At 40.2% G+C, this 22837-nt stretch overlaps 3 protein-coding genes across 8 annotated transcripts in view; 1 reads left to right on the forward strand and 2 right to left on the reverse strand.

The window, feature by feature from the left end:
• LOC125769855 (cytochrome b5 reductase 4) overlaps positions 1-22837 on the reverse strand; it is a 47440-nt gene that overhangs the window by 24309 nt on the left and 294 nt on the right. Inside the window, exons 1-2 of one of the 3 annotated variants that reach the window (XM_049438791.1) lie at positions 13076-14099; positions 10428-11283 (exon numbers count right to left, since the gene is read on the reverse strand). In XM_049438791.1, the coding sequence (XP_049294748.1) occupies positions 10428-10749 (322 nt within the window). In that variant the 5' untranslated portion in view covers positions 10750-11283; positions 13076-14099. Of the gene's footprint in view, positions 1-10427; positions 11284-12934; positions 14121-22837 lie in introns of those variants that run through there. The other 2 variants (XM_049438790.1, XM_049438792.1) reach the window with 2 other exon arrangements.
• On the forward strand, positions 15112-21478 carry LOC125769856 (fatty-acid amide hydrolase 2-A). Of its 4 annotated transcripts, none has more exons than XM_049438793.1 (6): positions 15112-15276; positions 19012-19363; positions 19458-19677; positions 19756-19888; positions 19944-20203; positions 20433-21478. In XM_049438793.1, the coding sequence occupies exons 2-6, from the start codon at positions 19049-19051 to the stop codon at positions 21218-21220; spliced, it is 1716 nt and encodes a 571-aa protein (XP_049294750.1). In that variant the 5' UTR covers positions 15112-15276; positions 19012-19048; the 3' UTR covers positions 21221-21478. The 4 variants fall into 4 exon arrangements, with proteins under 4 accessions (XP_049294750.1, XP_049294753.1, XP_049294751.1 ...); XM_049438796.1 differs by lacking the exon at positions 15112-15276 and adding an exon at positions 15310-15653; XM_049438794.1 differs by lacking the exon at positions 15112-15276 and adding an exon at positions 16549-16975.
• Positions 21526-22831, reverse strand: LOC125769864 (sentrin-specific protease 8). The gene has a single exon (XM_049438812.1). It carries the CDS (start codon positions 22579-22581, stop codon positions 21931-21933), a length of 651 nt encoding a protein of 216 aa, XP_049294769.1. The 5' UTR covers positions 22582-22831; the 3' UTR covers positions 21526-21930.

The raw sequence follows: 22837 nt of genomic DNA on the forward strand, positions 1-22837 counted from the left end.
TGAAAAGACCCAGAAAAACACAATTTCTGGAAGAAAATTCAATAACTAATGGCGATTAAACCTCTACAGAAGGAGTATTTTGACAGTTGCTATTCTTCTTTTCCTTTTTGTTTTCCATCTTCGAAATGTTCAATGAGCAAACCGAATCGAAACAAACTGGTTTGTTTTTCATTGAGCAAAAATGTTTATCGAAAACATTTTCCATACGATTTGACACTGTTTGTTGAATGTTCAGTGACTGTAGACCAACGCGTTATTGAACAAGAACAGAAATACAAGAAAAAGATTTATTGAACAAGAACAGACAAATAAAATTTAATTGGAAAACTAATCAATAAATTAAGAGAAACTATTTTACTATTCAAACTGCAAGATACAATATTTAAAAACACAGCAGTTCAATTTAATACTCTAATGACATACTTTGGAAGTACAGTCTAGCACCGATTATCTGTGCTCAACGGAACTGGGCTCCTGCTAGATAAGCAAATATCACGGATAATAGGCACAACTCTTTTTATTAATAAATATTAGAGTGTAGTGTGTAATGGGTGGATTTTTTTTTTGCTTTCATGCACCGCCCCTGTGGTAATGGATTATGGAAATCATTTTAACGGTTGAATAAAAATTGTAAAAGCAAAAACCAAACCGCGCACAAGTAATTTTCGTACATTTCCAAGATATTTTAAATTTACTCCTCTCACGACCGGTTTAATTTCCTACAACAGCTTAAAGCTATTTTCCAGTCATTATGATCATTACAAAAACCTACTCCACGGATGCATTTTTGTACGATATGGTGCTGCCACTCTAACTCGGGAACGGAACACTAATCTTCCTGATGAATACTACTCGAATAGGTAATTGAGCTGATCGCTGACTCACTGGGAAGCCGCCCAACGTTTAATAGCACGAGTTTTAGTTTTTGTCACAATTTATGCAGAAAATAAGAAACCATTCATTTTTGATAATCACACTCAATATACTTGACAACAAGCTAGGTCATATTGGCTAAAGATTAGTGTACCAGATTATTTTTCCCAATAGCTTAATAGTCTTCACTACGAAAAATCGGATTTTTGGTATTATAAACCAAATGCGAATGTACGATAGCCATTTATTTGATCTTCTCATAAACATGCAAGAAAACTCTAACGTCGTAAATCATAAATAAATGAATGATTTTATTAGAGTCTTAAATCCACCTCAAGAACCTTTAGCTAAACACGCCTTTGAAGAAGTAATGTGGAGTGTATATTTACAAAATTATTCTTTCAAACGCTGCAACACACTGCCAGAAAAGCACTCTCTCATTTAACTATGTGTTCACGGCCACGGTGTCTCCTTTTGCTAAGTATTCACGAAAGCGAAAGCACTACGGAAAATGTGGCGCTCAATTTAGGTAGACACGAATTCGAACGATGAATGAATCTCGCAAATTGGTAAAGACTGCCGTTTCGCCACGAACAGTCGGTTGAGTCCGGACGGACGGGCCGGCCTAGCACCTGTGTGGGGCCCTGTAATCTCATAATCCTTTCCAGACACCGGGTCTTGTAGGTTTAGCGCAACGAACCGTGGGCGGATGTTGCGAAACTTTTATATCGCTCACGTTCATACCTTTGGGGCCTGTGGCCCGTAGCAAAGGTTCTAATTAATTGCCTACCGTGCTAAGGAAACGCCAACAAACCGGTGAGCGAATTAGCGTCACCATTAGTGGAAAAGGGACCAAAGACGTACAGCCCAAAACAAAAACCGCCGAACGTGATGGTAAATTACGTACTGCGCGCTAGTGTACGTGGTACGATGTTCGGAGAAATTTTCGGATGATGCGATTATACTTTGCGGATCCTTTCACTAATGATACTTGACGAATGGCGGCTTGGTTCAGGTGTGCAACATGCCTTTTTTGCGTAGGAAGTGTGCCACGTCGAGTGTGTGGCAATGGGATTAATTGGAGCGTCAATTTGGAAGCTGGCAGGTAATGTGGTAGTGTGTTACAAACCACAAACACCTAACTGCATTGAATTGGAAATGGAAAGAAGCTTAATGGATGGATTCTGTGAAGTAATTGGAAGAACTTTGAAACGCTGTCAGAGTAATACAAATACAATTAGTTAAAAAATTTAATACATTGATGGGTGTTGTTGGTTCTCTTATTAGGTAGCATTTTAAATTTGATAAATTGCGAAAAATAAAAGTGCATCATTTTACAACGTTAGCAACAACATAAATTAATCCAAACAAAACAGAATTATGTATGAAGACTCCAATTATTTTTCTACACCGGCGGCCTTGTTCGAAGCGTTGCGAATTTTATTTATATTTCTCAATTTTGAGCTTTATTAAACACAAAATGAAAAAAAAACAACAACAAAAATTGCGATGGCGGAAAATGGCTGTGTGCGTGCTTAAACAATTTCTGCTACGCTTCAGATTGAATTACACAGACGCAACCAAATTGATCTTATTCTTTTTTGTTTGCGGAAAAAGGACACCACTTCAGGCGGGAAAACCGGAGCAAGAGAAATGAGTCGCATCGAGGGAATGGTAAGGACACGCTTACTCGCGTTAGAGGTCGAGTATGAAACTTGAGCCACGAGAAAGCTAGTACTATTACGCGCCAGGTTTACACACCGGTATCTGTTTTCTCTGACACTAGAAAAGCAAAAGAATCGCAATAGAACGTCCTCGAGTGGGCAAACGAAGAAAAGCTGCTTTCATTGAGCAAATGTTTCATCTTCTTGGTTGGCTGACAACCGGCTAACGTCGGTTCCCTTCATCTCGATATGTCTTTCGAGTTGTCTTTCGTGTACTTCAAATTTGCACTGTCGCTATGTTGGCCCAAAAAGCGGACAAAGCATTAAAGTAAAATTTGAATCCAAAAGCACAAGAGCGACACGGTTTCTTCACCTTTGTAGCCATCGTTGTGAAGATTTGTGAAGATCGCGTCAAGTCACGAACATTCAATATGATGCCTTACCGCAATATGGGACGGTATGGTGAAATTATTGTCATGGTTAAGGACAGACAAGCCCTGTTTGATGAAGGTTGAAGTTGTCATGCAAAAAAAAAGCTACAATAGACGAAAGTGTATGATGAAATGGATCTATGTAGATGAATGAATGTGCTTCATTTTGTGACGCGAACGGCAATAAACCTAAGAAAATGATGGAAAAGCGTGCCATTTTGGTGAAAATTCACATTCATAAGAGGTTACGGTTTTTGAAAATGAAGCCAATTTTGTGCTCAATCCCCAATGCATTTTGTTGTTGTTAGTTTCTTCAAATGCCTTAAGAAATAATGCTTTGAAAGAGAGAGTTTTAATGTTATGTGGAATGAACCACAATGTCCGGAAATAATATTAAAGAAATAAAGAGCAATAAGCAATTAAAAACAATATTCATTTATAGTATGAAACGATTTTTAATTGTAAAAAGTATTGAACCTATAAGGACCTCTCAACAAAGTTGACTAGTTTCGCAATGAACGACATCCATAAGTCACTTTATGTCAAAAGATCGAGCAAAACCGCCAATGAGACAGAGCAATACGAACAAGTTGTAACCAATCATTTCATGAACTTTTCTCGGCAGTTAATCAAACAAAGGACAATATGCTTGGTGCAAAAATATCGTACCAGCTGTGTAACTTTTCCTTTCTTTGCTGCGGCTTCTATTTGTGTCCTGGTGAGTCAAACTCTAGCCAGGATGGTCACCAACATCTACCACCAAAACAACAATATCAAATTCCAAGCAATTTCCATCAAATCTATACTAAAATGTGAACACAGGAGAAAAAAAAGATAAATAAGGTAATGTCGGTCTCTAGCTGGGTTTCTACTTTTCACAAGATTACTGAGCAACAATACCAAAAAACAAAAAAAAAACATAGACCAAAGCTGGGAAAAATACGTCATTCGTAAGCCTCGCATTCGTTGTGTTCCCATGGCTCGTTATTTAGCTGGGGCACGTCCTTAGTCACGATGGCTCTAACATGGTAAAAGAAAACAAACCAACTAACTTTTTTGTACCTCCTCCTCGGGCATTTTCCATAAGACTGTATTTTTACAAATCGAAAAAAAAAATTTCTCACAGCTTCCTTCATCCTCCATTCTCTCCGGTACACAATAGTAACAAAACTATACAGATAATTTTGTTTTCCTATCTTCCTGAAACAAACTGAACTTTTATAGTCCTGGTGCTAGTTTTGCCAGATACGCGACAAATTCAATCTACTTTTGGGCGCCATACAATATGGGAAATTATACAAAGTAAGAAACAGTTCGCTGTGTTCGTTGCATTTCTGAATGCGAATGACGCCACGATTTCAGCATTCGACTGTCGCCATTTCCCATACAATGTCCTCAAACTGGCTGTGGAAAGCAAAGCGATGTTTTCATTGCGAATAAAAGATGGTAATAAAATCGCAATAAATGGGTTAGGATTTATGTTTCAACCGTATGCTATGTATGTATGGTGCTGTTACCATCATTAGTATTCACAGTGAGTGCAGGAACGGATTTTGATTCACTGCACAGCTTTCGGTTTCGGTACCTACACTTCGGAATATCGGAACTGTGACGCTTGATGTTTGCTTTTGAATAAAAGTTATTTTGTGAATAGTTCTGTTGATCACGCTTTCTATATAAATGTATTTTATTTTGTATCGTAAAACTATTTCACTATGTTATACATATTTCATTTTCGTCTCGCGCGAAAACCAATTAGGATTAATATTTGTTTTGCATATGTTATGCTTTTATAATTATATTTGATCACATTTTTCCTCAGCTCACTTAATGGCAATGCCATAAAACTAGTACAGCGGCATTATCCCTCGTGAGACTGTCATAATAAAATTACTAATGGCCGGATAGTCGACACACAGTCGACATTCCCAGCTTACCAGCTTTTGCAGAAACGAAATCTTATTTATAAACAAGTGCCGTTGAGCATTCTGCCATAAAAATGATAATACATGTCAGGCTTGGATAATATAAATAAAAACATACACATCACAAAGTATCAATTTCTTCGAATAAAACAATTTCATCCAATCAGTACCAGCGTTGCATATTTATGACTACGCTGCTAGGCACGTAATAATTTATGCTATCGAACGCGTACGTACCTACATAAATAAGCGTGATGTGCACATGGTTGCAATTAAGTTTAAATGATTTTCATCACCAATGCATACCTTCTCCTTACATGGTGCTGGTATAAACTTTGTGATCGCCATAGTGCAAGCCTATATAAAAAATTTAATCAACCGTAATTCGATTCAATCCTCAATTAAAAAAAGAACCGATTGCGAATCGAGTTTTCCAGAACGATAAGCTAAAAGCATCCCCATCAATACACATTTTAAGTACCCTTTTATTTTGCAGGAGGCCCAGAACGATAAAGCCGACCTCCAGTGAATGACAGTGTGAGTTCTGATCCAAAAATAAAAATCACTCTATCACCCACCATTTTTAACAATTTCCCACATTATAGAAGGTTTCGTATCTCTCTCTCTAACACACTCTCTTAGCCGTTTGTTATTTTCATCCTGTTGCAAATTGTTGTCAAACCAAAGCCATAAAAAATAACACATCCTCCCAACGGTTTATGGTTAATGTGTCATTCTTGTGTAACGTTTCACTCTATCTTTCTTTTATTTTCGTTAGTGCATAAATTTCTACAGCATATCGCTGAGGCCTGGTGTAAAATGAATTTGCTTGTTAATGCCACTGTCCGATGGTAAAATCGATAAGCGGACGAATACACTGTTCCGGTGGGGGCGAATACACGGTTCCGGTGGGGGTGGTGGAACATAACGCGCAGGCAGTGGATTTTTGCCCTGACGTAAGACGATCAACGTAACCGGCAGATTTATGATAATGGTATGCGGTTACCGGGCAGGAGAGCAATTACAATTTTAGCCGCTTTCGGGCCACACACCGGCACTACCAAATGACCCCTATTTGAAGTTAATCCTCCATTTGGAAGGAGAGACTCGTCTCTCGTTACGTGTTTTTGGCGGAGTAATACAATGGTAGGAGGTGCAGCAGGACAAAAGGCTTATTTTCTCACGTTTTACGCCTGAGGAAATGATAAGATAGTGAAGCATCTCAGCTGAAAGGAGCTATTGTTGAAGGTTGAGGTTGTAATATTGTGATAGGTTAGGATCATTCTTTCGCTTCTGGCCTCGGCAAGCGAACCAACATTGCATAATGTTCACAACGCAAATGATACAGACGTTGCTATTCGTCGTTCGTAATGACCAGAAGGCACACAAATTATGTTTTAATTATTAATTCGATGGTTTAATCGTAACCAGTAAATAAGCTTTTCTATTTTAGATGTTTAGGAAAATGGTGCGGCTGCTTAGAAGTAAGAGTAGGCATAAATGGAATATTTTATCCCATTAATCGTTGGTTATGCACTGCTTAAATGTCGCTTAAATTTTCGTTTGCATAAAATAACATTTTAAAATAAAAATTGAAATATTTGTGAAGAAATTCTACTGCTGTATAACAACTAAAATACATATGCAGAGCAAATTTGTGAAAAATACTTCAAAGCAATTAATTGTTATGAAAGAAAACGATTTAAAGCTTTTGTCTGTATTTAGTTGAGCTGCTGGATGTCGCCTACTATAAACACCCTTTGGTCACAATCCCGCCTCAATTTCGCTTAACATAAATAATGTTCTTCGGTTATAATGCAATTTCTTTCACTGCGTGTCCTTACCCATATAATGAAAAATTTAACAAAAAAAATGCATGTTAAAAGGATCTTTTGTAAATCTAAAACAACATAAGATAATCAATGAAATTACAAAAAAGCTCAATCTGTTAACTGTGTTGCACAATCCAGTAGATGTATGAATTATTTACATAAAAAATCCATTTTTTGAATTTGAATGTTGTTGCTGATTATTTACATTGTCTATCACAATCTTGAAATCCGTGTGAACGGCACACGCAACACAGCATTATGTATACGACTCCGTGCGTATATTCAGCCGATGTGCCCAAAAAGAACAATGTTGCATTAATATTCAAAGCATAGCGAATGATGGAGGCGGCTTATGTTTTCCGCTCTAAGATACGCCACACATGATGTTTGATAACGTAAGCTGCCGAAAGTTGCATGACGGTGAAGTCATATGGAAAGCGTTCTCGCAGATCACAAAATAGCAATATCCGGCACGGGGGGACTTTGATAAGAATCAGAAGAAATCATAAAACATCACATGCACAAACGAGTAAGGTGACATCTAATGGAGATAAGCTTCTTACGGTTGGTAAGGAAGGAAATAAATCATACCGACCAATGGAAGTCAAAATTGTTTTAAATGCATATTATGGGCAGATGATATCTATTGGCATAGATTATGTGTTCTCTTGATCATGAATAGTATCAAAAATAATAAACACGATTCGGTGTATTGGTGAATACTTCTTATGACACTTTGTCTCTACATTGATAGCTTCATCTTAATTTGTGGTTGCAATAGGGCACACACACCCACACTCATATGATTAATCGCAAAGCTGCTACAAATATGATGGCATTGCCTAGAACGAACCTCACACACGGACACAAGGCAGAGTTTCAATGCGAACAACCCCCGCCCGCGTAGAAGACGGGTGTCGGAAAGCAATTTTCCAGGTGTTCCAGGAAAATAACATGCTCGTTTGTACAAGCGATAGAAAGGGTAACAGCAGCATAATTCGCCTTCTCTCTACTCACCCTACGAAGAAGAAGATGATACTGTTGTTACGTTCGCAATGTGCAGTGAACCGGCACCGGTTCAAGTTTCTTCCTTTCAGGCAACTGCTGGCGCTGGTAGGTTTATCTTACACCTTACCTACAAAGGTTGACTTTTGTCGGAACCGATATTTGTTTTTGTGCAGCACCTATTATACGATATAGCACGCAAGAAAAGCTACAGTCAATATTATCTTTTCATTAACTTTGTTTAGCTATACGGATGGGTAACGTTTTGCGGTCTTTTAGTTGAAGTTGTATTGAACGTGGCGTACAATTGCTGAGATGTAGTATAGAGATGTGGCTTCGAAATAGACATTTGTAAAACTTACTCGGAACGAATAAATAAGAGCAACCTAACATGAGGAGGAGCAAACGTACAATTTTACCTGACAGGCTCCACACGGGGAAACTTTATAATTTTCTCTTTCAATATCCTTCAACCACAGGCAAAACTGGCAGGCAAAAATAATCAATACACCAAGTACTTCCTAACACTAGCGTACTATGATATCGGTCAAACTGCAAGGCATGTGTAAGCAGAGCGTTTTTGTTAATCATATGGCACTCTCTGCTTGGCCTGCCACATAGTGTATGCAAAAGTATCATCCCTTCGATATTAGTTAGTCATCCAGCCTGTTCCGTAGAGAAGCAGACGCACACGACCCATTACCGTGGATGGGAATAGTTAAACATTACAGACACATGCCACTACCCCGATATCGATGGCCGGGTACATTAGACACAGAGTGGTGAATGCTGCACGAGCTCATTTTAGGAGTACACATTAAAGAACGGAACGTGGGCACATAATATCACGACCGAAGTGTTGAAGAACGTGAGTACACTGTGTATGACGACGCTTACGTACAAGTCTCGCGCTCGCGGGTGTGAGTGTGCCGCTGGTGTTGATGTTTGGTTAGGTCAACGTTAAAAGCAGTGAAGGTTTAAGTTATTCATCACGTTTCCGTTCCAAAGGTTAACGAATGTTTTCGTTACGAGAGCTTTTTGAGGGTGGATGTGTAGTGTGTTTTAGGAACATTATGGTGGAAACACTTGCACAGGCAAAGGTTGAAAAGTTTACTTTAAAGATGAACAGTAAGCTACTAATGTGCTGTAGTATTGCTATTTCACTAAAAGCAGAAAATATTTGACACATAAGTGCAGCAATCCAAATATTTTATTCGACTGAAGTGCATCATTCTGTCTTTCGAGGATGATTTCTTCTAAAAGTGTGTAAAATAAAACATAAAGATTATAAGAAAATCTAATATGAAAAAATTGGGCTTTACGTAAAATATGATGAATGTATAATTTAGTACAATTTAACCTACAGTCATACTAAACCGCATTCATTTTTAACAGCTAAGTAATTTTATAGCACAAAAATCTAACTAATTAACAAAAAAACTAACAAAAAAACAACGATAGAATAAATTGATTGCAAATTGTTTGATAAGTCCACCTAACTTGTTTAAAAACATTGGGTTTATTTTTTTTGTCAAAATAGACCGAAAAGCTTTATTTATATACATAGGGAAAGTGACGCAATTATAGCTATATTATGTCATCGATATAGAGGTTTGACTACTTTCAAATTTCATCTAAGGCATTTTTTTGTAATGCTGTTTGTTTTATAGACAATAAGCATAAAATAAACAAAAGATGCAAAAAATAATGCTAATGTTAATGCTTTAATTGATTCTTTGAAGTGATTTTTTTTTGCTCCGTTAGAACGGCCTGGCCGTATGAAGACTTATTTTACCACGTAGCCGGATAGTCAGTCCATGCTACGGGGGGACGGTCCGGATGGGATTTGAACTCGGTCCTGCCTTGTGGACGGGCGTCGTTTATCACATGCACCGGCCCGGTATAGTATACAGTTTTAAGAATTTAGAGATGTGAGCGCAGGGGGTGGGGGCCTCTTTCATGGTTGGTTTCACTCTTTCATAATTGAAATGACACTTTCATGAGATCTTTTAGTTATTGATTATTTTATTCTCTGTGATTGAGATATTTAACAAATGAATTGTAAATATTTTTTAAGAAATTTTAAGTTTACATACTCATAAGAAAGATTCAAAAAAAAAATTGCATCTGTATTCTACGTACGCGAAAATTTAAGATAAGCGCATCTTTTCATTCCGCTGTATGTAGTATTTTGTCTTAACGAATACCTATATAAATAATATTCCTGTTTTCTGTCCAAATTTTGATTGTAGTTTATGTATATTTAATTATTACGAAATTTAGCCGTATTGTTAAATTTTGATTGTAATATTTATATTTTTATAGCAAGATACTATAAAGTTCATATGTGTCACATCTGATCATATATAGCCACGTTATTGATGGAGACGCCTGGTGTTTTACAAATAAATTATGATTTAAAAAAATGAAAATATTACCCAACATAAGATATTTCTACCTGCACAAACGTAGCAAAATAAATATAGCGATAAATCTAGGTGATTTAAAATCAAACATAATATTGATGGGAAGAGAAAAACGAAATCCTCTCAACACTTCAAAGCAGTCAATCAGCCCCATCAATCATCGGGATGGAATTTCAAAACAAAAACCACTTCACTCTCATACATCCGTTGACCTCCTTTTTTCTGCTATATTCTTCTTTCTACGATATCCAAACAAACCAAATTCACCTACCTTCATCATCACATTCGACAACAGCTTCCTCGGCGATGTCATTCTCGCACGAATCGGTTTCCTTCGCCCGCGGTGTGCCTTCCCGCTGGCCGTTAATTCGTTCACTGGTCGCCAGTTTAGTGACACTTTTAATTTTCCTTCCCCAGCCCCCACCGAAACGGCTTCCACCATTAGCACGTTTCCCGCTCGTTGACCGTTCGCCAATTTCGCTTTCCCCCTGTGGCGCCATTTCGTCCACAGCTTCGTCTTCTGCCCCGCTCGTGCCGACTGCATTTTTTCCCTTGCGTTTAAATGTCTTCAGCCAGCCACACAAATTCATCATTCGCCTGTGCCGAGATACTGTTGCCTGCCCGGAGACCGAAGGTGAAAGGATAGCAATTTTCACCACAATCACCAGGCGTCAGGAGAGGTGACGAAGTGTCAGCGATACGCGTGTTGTTCACCCATCAATGCTGACGCGGTTTCGATCATGGTGTGGCTTGGTACGATGCCTAGCGATAGAGAAACCGGCGGTTCGATCGATTTTCAAACGACGGACGTTTCAGATACGCTACACATTTCCGCCTTGGTGATACTGACGAAGCGCGGTTGCTTCGGATGGTTAGATTCCGCTTCAATTCCTGCCCAAAACGGTTTTCCAGCGACATTGATCGGTTTCGATGGCTAAGAAGTAGCGTTTGCATACCGTTGTTTGCCACCGAAACTACACACTTAATCGGTACGCTTGTGAGAAACCTGATTTCACTGCACGCGTTTCTCGATATGGTTTATCATTAGCCACTATTGGTTATTAGTCATGGATAATGTACATTCATTTGGTTAGTTGAATGATTATTAATAAAACGTAGGCTGAAGGCTATAACAAAGAAGTGCGAAATTCAACCATATAACAACATAAAACTGCATGTAACAAAACCGAAATCTTTCTTTCAAAACCCAAACATTTCCATGAAAGATGATTAAAAACCGTCCTTGCCTTTTGCGCTCGTCGCTTACAAATTTAAACTCTAATCAAAAGTAACGATCGAACGGAAATGGCATTTACACTCCCAGCCTCGAAGCGAACAGACACACGGAAACGAGATTTCATGCCTTGTGCAATTCAATTCCAACCCAATCAATCATCCGGTGGCTGAGATTTGAATTCCCTGTCGGTTTCCGCCGTCCGGCTGCACCATTTTCGTTCATCCGCAATCGGGCCCAGACCCAGCCCATCAGCTGTAACCCTTTTTCCACTCCCAGTAGAATTGGTACGTGAGTTTGTTAAAGCTTCAATCCCGAACACCCGGGAACACGGCAACGCCAAGCGAATGCATTCGGGCACCCAAAACAGTGATGCTTGAGCTGAAGAGTCAACCCATGTGCCCGAGGACATGTTTGATGGGATGATGGTTTGCCGGAATTTATGAAGCACATGGTACCGGCCATTGCGGTGTTGCCAATGTTGACACATTTACGTGCTGGGTTGGCCGATGAGGCTGACCAGCTGGGACCGACCCCGATTGTTGACTGACGTGAATTCGATTAAACATTTTCCAATCGTTTGGGGCGATATTGGTCGTATTCGGTTGCATTGAATGCAATAAAACGTGTAAACATAAGAATGGAAGTGTATGTATGCATTTTACATAATAAACGTAAAAACGAGTAAAATAATAAAATAGTTATTTGAATAATTTATCTTCTTTTTTATATAATTTAAAATATATATGAAAATGATTGTAATAACATGAAAAAATTAGGAAACGTTTTTTGTTGTCTATTTGTTAAATAAAAATTGAAAAATTCGAGTTTCCAAAGGGAAATAAAATCCAATTTTGCTTTCAAATATTATTACTACAAACTAATCAATAGCTCAAAAGAATAGAATAATATAATAAATAGGACAACTAGCTTATTAAAGAGTTATACAGAATACTTAGAACTATACTAAACAGTAAAAGGAACCAAATTTTATATAAATTTGATATAATTTCATCGCATTTTTTTTCTTTAAAACTAAACGTAAGAAAACATAAGTTTTTATACTTCAGTGATCTGATGGACTTATTCAATGTTTACTTTACTTCCTACGAAACCGTTGCTTATCTTCAATCCTTTAACGGAGCGATACCAAAACACCGGATGATTGTACGTCTGCTAAAGTGTACTAGTTCCAATTTCCCGCGCTCTGGTTCGACAAACCGGAAAAGTACGTGGAAATTCAATTATCCCAACACTTGGTACCGCTTGATGTTGTGGAGATATTCCTTTTCCCAGCAAAATTCGTGTATAACACGATGGAACAGTGGTACCACAAGTAAATGGGAAAGTTAACATTGAACATTAACCCGTTTTTCTGTTGTTCTACACTGGGTTTTTCCATTTCTACGTGTCAAAGAGCAAAAATAACAACAAAAAAAAATACGATAAAACACCTCACCAAAAGAAAAAACGCGATCGAAAGCGAATGTTTGCCTCGTGCCGGGTTTTTGGTGGTTTAGAAGTAAACAACGCATCTCACTCACACATCATTGTACAACCGTAGTGTTCGCAGGGCAAGGCAATAACAAAAAAAAAACCAAACAAACACTACACTTCCCGAGCGGATTGAAATTTACACAAGGCCCATAGGTTTATGGGTTGTGTTTTTTCTGATATTGTTTTACTTGCTGTATGGTAACACTCTTCGTACCATCGACAGTGCACGATGGTTGCCAACTACTGGAAGCTATCAGCACCACCATTGCCACCATTGTGCTGTACACAGAATATTCGATCGAACCGATTTTTCGCGACTCGTACAGCACAGACGCTCGCCGAGTGCATCGTGTCGACCGTCCGTCGCAAGAAAAACTGAAAGCTAGTCGAAAATTTTCCTGCCGAGCACCATCCGTTCTGCCGAAACGTGAGAGCCACCACATTGGGACGCAACAAAAACGTCTTTCTTGGTTTAATTCCGTGAGAAGCTTTTTATACATGAACAGGTGAGAGAGAGGCTGCATGTTGTGGTTGCTCTCGTCAAAAAGCGTTCTCATGCTGATTTTTCACATGTACATATAATTTCCCGCTCACTTTACATGAACCACGTTTGAAGGTTTTATCAATGAAAAGCTTCGCGTGCGTCATGACGTGGACGGGGATTGGGGCGGGGGTGGGTTTCGATTTTCACTGCCTGTCTGTTGAAATATTCATTTGCACTGAAGTACATTGGTACACTGGAACGGGCGGAAGTCAGAATGCAACAAAAGCATCATCAAGCGGAGGTGGTTATTTTTTTTACTACTACCTACTGAAGCGTAGAAGTCAGGATGACAAAGATCAAAGAGATGTTTGTGTGACGAGCTGTTGTATTTTTGTTTTCAAAGAACATACTTCAAATTTAAACTTGCTTGATGCATGTGGACAAATTGTTTAAGAAGAAAAATGTAAAATGAAATTATTGCGGTCAAAGATCGCACCGCACCGCATTCTGTTGATGGTGAAAGTGGTATCGGTTTTCGTAGCATATGCTTTAATTTTAATTCATGCATGTTGATTGCGACCGTAGCGTTTTTAATCATACTCCCCACCTACCTGTAGCTGAAGTAGACGATTGTTTGGGAAGAAGCATCGACTGATTAACTGGAGAGCGCATGGGAGAAGTTGTTACATGTTTAACTTCATTCTTTAAATTGGGAAGCTGCAGCTTATCAGTGTTCTCCATTGTGTTTGCTGAAAGTAAATAAATAAACATATTAGGCTACTGAATGTTATTGCTTATTTATTCTATATATAATTCAACATTAAATATCAAATATAATAAGAACTTTTGAAGCTGGTCCATTTATCGAAGAACTCAGTTATTGAATATTTATATGTAGTTAATGTAAAACTTTCCTTTTCAATTTAATTAGTTTTTAACTAAAATATGGTTAGTAAACATTTTATTACCCAACAAATTTAAAACATTTCAAAATAATAGTAGAAGTTCCCCTTCAATACTGTGCACTACAGATCTCAATTGAATATTATTCTTTTTATTACAATGTAATAAAGTAAAATCCAGTCTTCATGCTTTGTGAATATTTTTTTAAATTATTTAAAGTTTAAGAAAATAATTAAAAAAACGTTAAAAATTTAAAACATTGATAGTGTTTCACTAAAAAACTGTTCGAGTATAATTTAAAATTTATATGATTGATAATTTCGTTACGAGCTGTTATAAAATTACAATATTTACAACTTTGGCTAGAAAACTAATTTCCTTTTCAAAAACATCAATTTGAAGAAAATTCGTTACATTAAATGTCTTTCGAAATACTTTTGCCATGTGCACGTGCTCACTATGCGGTTGTTTTGATATGACAAGATTCGAACCGAATGTACAGGGCTCTTCATACGCAAAAGAGTGTTTTGTACATAATTAATAATAAAATTAGTAACTTAAAATTAGAAGAACTGTTTCGAAAAATATATAATTTAAAGCTTACATTAGATTGTAAATCAACATATAAATTAAACAAAAATAAATCTTCATTAAATCGAAGCTAGATTAGCTATTTCACGCATTACATAGACAAAATCAATAGGTATTTTTTAAATGTTAAAATATAACATGAATATAATTAAGCGTCAAACATGATATTTGCATAATAACATTACATATACATGATAAACGTATCATAATTGCTACAATAATCTTCCAAACATGCAGCCGAACCCTGCATATACGTTCTCGCGGGTTGATGTCATCTGCGAGCGATGAGCATATGTCATTTGACAAGCGCCGTTCGCTTCGCAAACAAAAGGCACTTGGCGCGACGGAAAGTAGTAAAGTTAAATCGGTTCCAGGTGGCGAGATAACGCAAAACAATAGCCTATCGTGAAGGTTAGTGAATGTTTCTGGTTTCTGTTGTGCGCCGATGAAAAAGTGACTAGCACGGCTTGGAAACAGCGCTGAAATGTTAAGCGACAGCCCTAATCAGACACTTTCCTATGGTTATCATCATCGTATTTCATCGTTCGGTTTATAAATAGTTTTGTTGTTTTGTTTTCGGATAGCGTAGCCACGCACAATTGTGTGAGTTATGAATCGTAAACAGCCGATTAATATTGCGAGTTTGATAGAAAAGTATGCTTCTAATAAAACAGGGCCTGTAAAGTGATATCGATTATACGTGCACTTGAACGTGTTGTGTGGAGGAGATTTCATAACCTAGCGGTAATCGTTGCGAGGCCAGCTGGATCCACTCAAAATTATGTCGTGTAAGACCATCGCACACCGCTGCTTAGTCATTATCCGTCGATGTCGTCACTGCTGTTGGCAGGCACAAGCCGTCGTCAGTAATTTCGCCCGGGTTAACGTGGCGAGTAACGCGAACGATGGAAAGCATTTGTGCAAAAACCGGTTAAGACAACAAATTTGCCCCACACAACAACAGTGTGTGGAGGAAATGGTGGTTTGCGGTGACAAACTGTTGCGACTTGCTTGACTTGCCCAGGAAGAAGCAAGCACAGCCGTGCTGATATAACGGTCAGCTACTTGTTGCTTCTGCCACACACATAATCGAATGGCACAAGTGGCTTCCCACTGTCTAGATATTGTGCGCAGCATGAATGTTAGCGTGCTGAACATTTTAAACTCAGCGAGAAGAAGCTACCGGAAAGGCGGATCCAAATGCGATTGATGACCTTGAGGTACAAAAACCTTGAACCGGACTTGATAATTTATGCGGTTGCTTCGATGATAGTCGTCGTCTCGTGGTGCTGCTGTGCGTGTGTTACGATCAAGCATAGCCGCACTGCCGAGTCGATTTGTTAAGTTTTGCTGCTAGCAAAGCATACAGCGCTTAAGCAGTGTGTCTATAGCATAGAGCAGACAGCTGGATCGTTTGCTGGATGCTGATAACAATGTACTTTTCGATAAACGTCCAACAATGTCGTTCGAAAACCGTGATGTAACGCTAAAACCCACAGCAAGTAATTCTTCGCCACATACCTGGTCCAGTTCGAAACGAATGAATGAAACAGAGAACTCTAAAGCGCAACCAAAAACGTTTGACCCTGGGTTGGCGGATTAGAGAACCGGGAAATAGGAAGTCACGGCTCCCTAACAACAAAGCCCTTGTGCGACGAGTTTGCTCTCGTTAATCGAATCAAATAATCGATCTAGATCGAACCGGTCATATTTTCTTTGCATGATTTATTCATACATCATTTGCCTGATGGAAGTAAGGAACACACAACGCACAAACACATTTTGACTCATCACACTAGCCAGCCGATGTGGGGGGCTAAGTATTGTTCCATTTTTTCCCTTCTTTGCAGCAGTAATCGATAGAGAAACAGCCTGTGTAATGTGGGTGAGAGCGTATTAGTGCTGATACAGATAAACATGCACTGGAGAAGAGGCGGAGAATATGGGCGCCAACTAAAAACCATACACTGGGAGGCGACTTGCGCTGCAGTGGCAGTGCTATCTGCTATCTAAAAACCGTGACCCTTCACTACACGCTGCCTATGTGTGTTCCGAACGCTCGAATTAAACCGCAACAGATGAAGAATTATTGATAGCCCAGTGGAACACTGTAAGCATGTCGCATTTGTTCTCTTCTGTGTTTTTGGAGCTTCTGTTTTTTCTGGGATAATTATTAATTATTTATATTCAAGTAATTAATTATAAGATAATAACGCATCTTTTCCAATCAAACATCAGTTTTCCTAATTTTGCTGATAAATGACATAACATAATTTGATACGTTAGCACGTTTTTCAACAAGAATTGAATCATACGGCGGAAGTGTGCGCACGGATAAAGGTGAGACACTACGCAAGCATTACGCAATGGAAGAAGGTTTATCGCACCCTCTGTTATCTGGTGTTTGTTATTGGACAAAAAAAAAGAAACACATTTCTTCCACGATATTAAAAAAAAAACAACAAGAATCTACTTGGCTGACATCATCCGGTGATGAAATGAATGTGGCATACATTTTAATAAAATAAATTAAAAGAATTTCAACTTGCTGGAAAAAAGTAAGTGGCAAGAATTTCACGATCGACATTGATCGACCGAAACCGTTGTCGCAAGGAACACATTCCACAGCAAAAAAAAAACACCAAAACTCTGTATATCAAATAACCTGTCAGCATTCCAGCTTACAACGCCCTCGCTTCCTTCTGTGGTCTGTGAAATGCATCAACGTGCCGGTCGGTAGAGTTGTAACATGAGAAACACTTTCCTTATGACAGCCAAGCCAATTCCTTTAGCTCCGTGTGCTTTAAGAGTAGACACATCAACCACACGCTAACACTGCCAGTGTGTAACGTCGTATACAGCACGGTTAGTTCGGGTCGGTTTATGTTTGTTTTTTTTTTTCTCCTCCACCCGGCCGTGCCTTATGTTCCGCCGAGCACTACGTTAGCCGGTCGGTGGTATCGGTTTTGTGCCAGTTTTCCAGCGGCACAGTACACTTTTCTGTTGGGGAGCGCAACAAGCGCGATGCTTAATTGTGTCGTTGCAATCGTTTGCTGCTATTATTAGCAGTCAACGGACGAGATGTCATCGTAAGAGGCATCGGTTTGAGCAAGTCGATTGTTCGCTATAGCTGTGGATGGTCCACAACCTGTTGCAGAGTCCGTGTAGAATATTACTACTTCGTTTTGTACGTAAAATTGCATTAAAAGTGGCACTATATCTTGTTTTAATACACCGAAGTTAGATCGTACAAATGCCTCTGAGTAGTGCTGCACAGTGCACAGTGCAGAGTAAACAAACGCAAAACAAAATATTGGGAGTATTAAAAAAGTTGTTGCGGCTTTCGTTCAAGGAAATTGAAGCTACGTAGTGAACAATTGGTTGTGTCGCGTTTGTTGCCGAATTGTAGCTATTTATCTGAACTCAAACAACAACATCAACTGTTTTCTGAAGATCTGTTGTGTGTGGTTTTTCTTTTAGCAGCTCATAATAGACAACACACAGTTGGTCCCACCAAATGTGCACCACGAACTCGGAAGTCGATGGTTAGGTTTCAATGCTTTACGCGAGATTTTGAATTACTGTAATTGGCCTACCATTGGTGACAGTATAATGGAGAAAAAATATCAAATAGTACCGTAATAATGCGTTTGATACCTATTTACATTGCTTTGTAAGACAATGAATTTACTATCAAAAACGATAATAAATGTTCGGTTTAGTTACTCCACGTATATTTGAGAGATCTTGCGTTTGTCGAGCCTCAAGTTTCCCAATTCTCGAACTTCTGATGACGCTCCACGTCGTACTTCGCCTTGCAATGCAAACTTCTTCTGGCACTTTTGTTCTATTCCGACATGGTTTTTCTTCAGCTTTCTCCTTTAAATTGAAGTACTAATGTACAAACAAATTGTAATCGTTCCATAACAATAGAAGGATGTTCTTGTTCACATAAAAATTGTTTTGTTTTCACGTTGTCTGAAAAATAGGTATGATCATTCAGACATTCTTTTCAGAAGGACAGTGTTGTCAGAAATAATCGAATAGTAACTGTACGAACTCCTTTAAACTCCTCATATATCCAACGTATCATTCGCTAGTAAGTTGCATTAAATTTTCCCTTCTTTCTTCTATTATTTTCCACAGAAACATTCGTGTGTAAGAACGTGTCGCCGGTGCACATATGAGAGTGGAGGCCGAAAAGCTAAAGCACAAGGCAAAAACATTCCTTCGCACGTTAGGCGCATGCGGAGCGGACGCATCACCGAGTCACTCCCGAAGGATGGACGCACAGACGAAACAGAACCTGCAGGAGCGGCGTAAAGCCCGCTCCCTGGTAAAAACCGTCATCAATGTCGTGCACAAGTTTCTTATCCTGCTCGTACGGTGGCTTTCGCGTACGATCTACGGAGAGCACGGAAAACGCATGCCTCCAATAACCAACCTCATACTGATGGAATCGGCCACCTCGCTCGCAACGAAGATTCGCACACGCAAGGTAAGCAGATGAAGCTGTGCCGAAAAGGGAAAGCAGTCGAATGAAAGTGAGTGTGAACAAACCAGTTTAAACCTGCCTGTCCGTTTCCCTTTAGCTAACGAGCGTCGAAGTAACGCAAGCCTTCATTGACCGGTGCAGGGAAGTGAACACGCTGCTAAACTGTGTGGTCGACGAGCGGTTCGCGGAAGCGCTCAAAGATGCGGAACGGGCAGACAAGCTGATCGCCTCCGGTACGATGACCGTCGAGCAGCTTGAGCGTGAAAAACCATTCCTCGGTGTGCCGATATCCACGAAGGACTGCATACGGGTGCAGGGTAGGTGGCACAAACGCACAATATATGTAGGTCAGCTACTAATGAACCTTTTGTGTGCTGTTTAATTTCGTCGAACAGGCCTGCTGCACACGTCCGGCATATGGAATCGGCGGAACATACGCGGCGACAAAGACGCACGCGCGATGGAGCTGATGCGACGGGCCGGTGCCATACCCTTTGCCCTGACGAATGTGTCCGAGTGTTGCATGTGGTGAGTTCTGTCGGTAGTGGCGCACATTTCAATCACTAACACACCACTCTCGCAGGTGGGAAAGTGTGAACACCATTCATGGCCGCTCGCGAAACCCTTACGATGCTAATCGTATCGTCGGCGGATCGAGCGGTGGCGAAGGATGCATCCAGGCCGCAGCTGGTTCTCCGTTTGGGTTGGGTTCGGACATCGGTGGATCGATTCGCATGCCAGCCTTCTTCAATGGTATCTTCGGACACAAGCCATCGAAATTTGTCGTCTCGAACGAGGGCCAGTACCCGGTAGCGTTGTCGGAGGAACAAAACTCATTCCTTGGTATGATAAGATTAGGCACGCTCCATGTCGTTTGTACTGCTAATTGGTAAAGCCCAAAGGTCGTTTACAACCTTCTTGAAACGCATTCTCTATGTTTGTGTCTACCTTCGACACTTAAGCGTAAGCGGCTTACATGGGCGACTTAAGTAGATAAGCAAACAAAGCGGCAAAATCATCGCGGTCAATGACGTTGCATTATTAACGACTTGTTTTGTCCTCGCTGCTACAGGTATTGGACCAATGTGTCGCTATGCTACCGACCTAAAGCCGATGCTGCGAATCATTTCCGACGAGAATGCGACCAAGCTCCGGCTGGATGATCCGGTCGATCTGAAACAGGTGAAATTCTTCTACCAAATCAACGACGGTGGTGCACATCTGGTTTCGCCCGTCGATCTGGACATACGCGATGCAATGGAGAAGGTAATGGCACACTTCCGTGCCACGGTGAAGGCGGAAGTGAAGAAGGTGTACCTGGACAAGCTGCGCAAATCCGCTCCGATGTGGCTTGCCAACATGAAAACCCCATCCAAGGTTGGATTTGACTCGCAGCTGGCTAATTTGGAAGGTACTATCAATCCCTGGCTAGAGCTCGTCAAGTGGCCGTTACGCACGTCCAATCACACGCTGATTGGCATACTGACCGCGCTCTCCGAACGGAGCGGTGTAAAGTATGGTTCGGAAGAGTACCACCATTACGTGCAGCAGAAGCAGGAGCTCGTGAACGAGTTCCGCGATATGCTGGGTGAAACCGGTGTATTTATCTATCCAACGCACCCTACGGTGGCACCGTACCATAATGAACCGTTGATCCGGGCGCTCAACTTTAGCTACACCGCCATCATCAACGTGCTGGGACTGCCCGCAACGGCCGTACCGTTGGGTTTGGGGCGCGAGGGACTACCGATCGGTTTGCAGGTGGTGGCCGGCGTCAATCAGGACCGCCTGTGCCTTGCAGTGGCCTGCGAACTGGAACGTGCCTTTGGTGGATGGGTTGCACCGGAGGTGAAAGCCTAGAAACTTTGACTGTGCAATCAGCAGACTGTTTTTTTAATGCAATAAACACGGCACGGGAGCGAAACAAACCGGCACACACACCGGCATGCCGATACTGTATACTGTTTTGGTAAGGGCGCGAACAAACACGTTGGTTGTTCCAATTAAAACGAACAAGGATATAGATGTATTTTCGTCGTGTTAACGTTTTTGATTGAATTCTACTGAAAGCTGTTTTATGTATGGGATGAAAATAAATTCTACAAAAGGAAAACAAAACTTTTGCCTTATTAACTGTGTAATGTATGAACTCACGCGTAGACGAATTAGTATTTTCAAATTTATTTATATTAGAAAACTATTTGTGCTTTAGTAGAAAAAATAATGATTGAAATAAATAAGTTAAATATCACTAGACACAATTTCAACGCACGGAATTGAACTGCACTGTGCTTATAGCATTATTGGATGTTACACACGAATAAATCATAACTTGTCACAAGGTGCAACACAAGATCCTACATGGATATTTCAAACAAAGTATAATGAAATATTATTTCCCCTTATGCTTTCCACTCTTGGCTGAGTCGATAAATGGTTAAAACGCAAAAGTTGTTTCGATTCACAATTGATTTCCGGCTAAGATCTAACCATACTTGGAAGATTCCTTTAATAGTATAATGCAATGCAATTTTCACATACGAATAATTTTAATTTGAACGTAATTTCTGCTACTTAATCCTGCCGCCTAAGGTTACAATAATCCCCAACAGTTCCTCCCGTTTGGACCGTATCACATCGTACCGGGCACTGCGAACACCCTCGATTTTGCCACTTTTGCGTATTTGTTGTGCCACGGCATCGACCGTACACAGTACATGCACGCCACAGTCGTATCCGTTGCTTTGTTGCAGACAGTCCCCGGTGCGTAGCTGTGCATCCGGACAGTAAAGGGCCCGCTTCAGCACGGTCACCAGATGCCGAGCATACTCGGCGTTGGCATTGCGGGAAGAATCGAAATGGTAGAATGCTTTCTCGGCTCGCGAAAACACCAGCAGGCTCCAGTGTGAACCACCGGCCCGATCCGCCAGCTGGTTGTCGTTTAGCGCGAAAAACACAAACGCTCGATGTTGGGCGCGCAGCGGTTCCAGAAATATGCCAACCTCGTCTTGTGCCACCATCCGGATACACTGGGTAACTTCCGGGCTGACGAACAGCAGGTCGTGTTCGTTTTCAAAAATTTGCTTCTCGAGATACTCGAAGTAGAACGAAATGATCTGATCGTTTAGCCAGTACGGACCTTTCAGCAGATCCACATCCGACAGGCGAAGACACGACTCGTGATAACTGAGCGCCACTTCATCGTTGCGATGAGAAGACATCTTTGTACAGGGCAGGTAAATAGCTGGTGGGTGCTACACCTATATAACAACAGTTCTTGAAGCAGGTCCCAACGAAGGCTTTAGAGTAAGCTATAATTGGCGAAATTGGTCCGAAATTTTCTTCACTCCCTGACACTTGGCGGTGTTCCAGATATCAAAACAAACAACCACCACCAAGACGATGTCATAACAATCGGCAAGATGCCTTTGACAGTTAGTTTGAAGCATGCGTAAAAAACTTTTACGTAAAAAAAAT

This window comes from Anopheles funestus, chromosome 3RL (assembly GCF_943734845.2).
Source record: "Anopheles funestus chromosome 3RL, idAnoFuneDA-416_04, whole genome shotgun sequence".
Lineage (NCBI taxonomy): Eukaryota > Metazoa > Arthropoda > Insecta > Diptera > Culicidae > Anopheles > Anopheles funestus.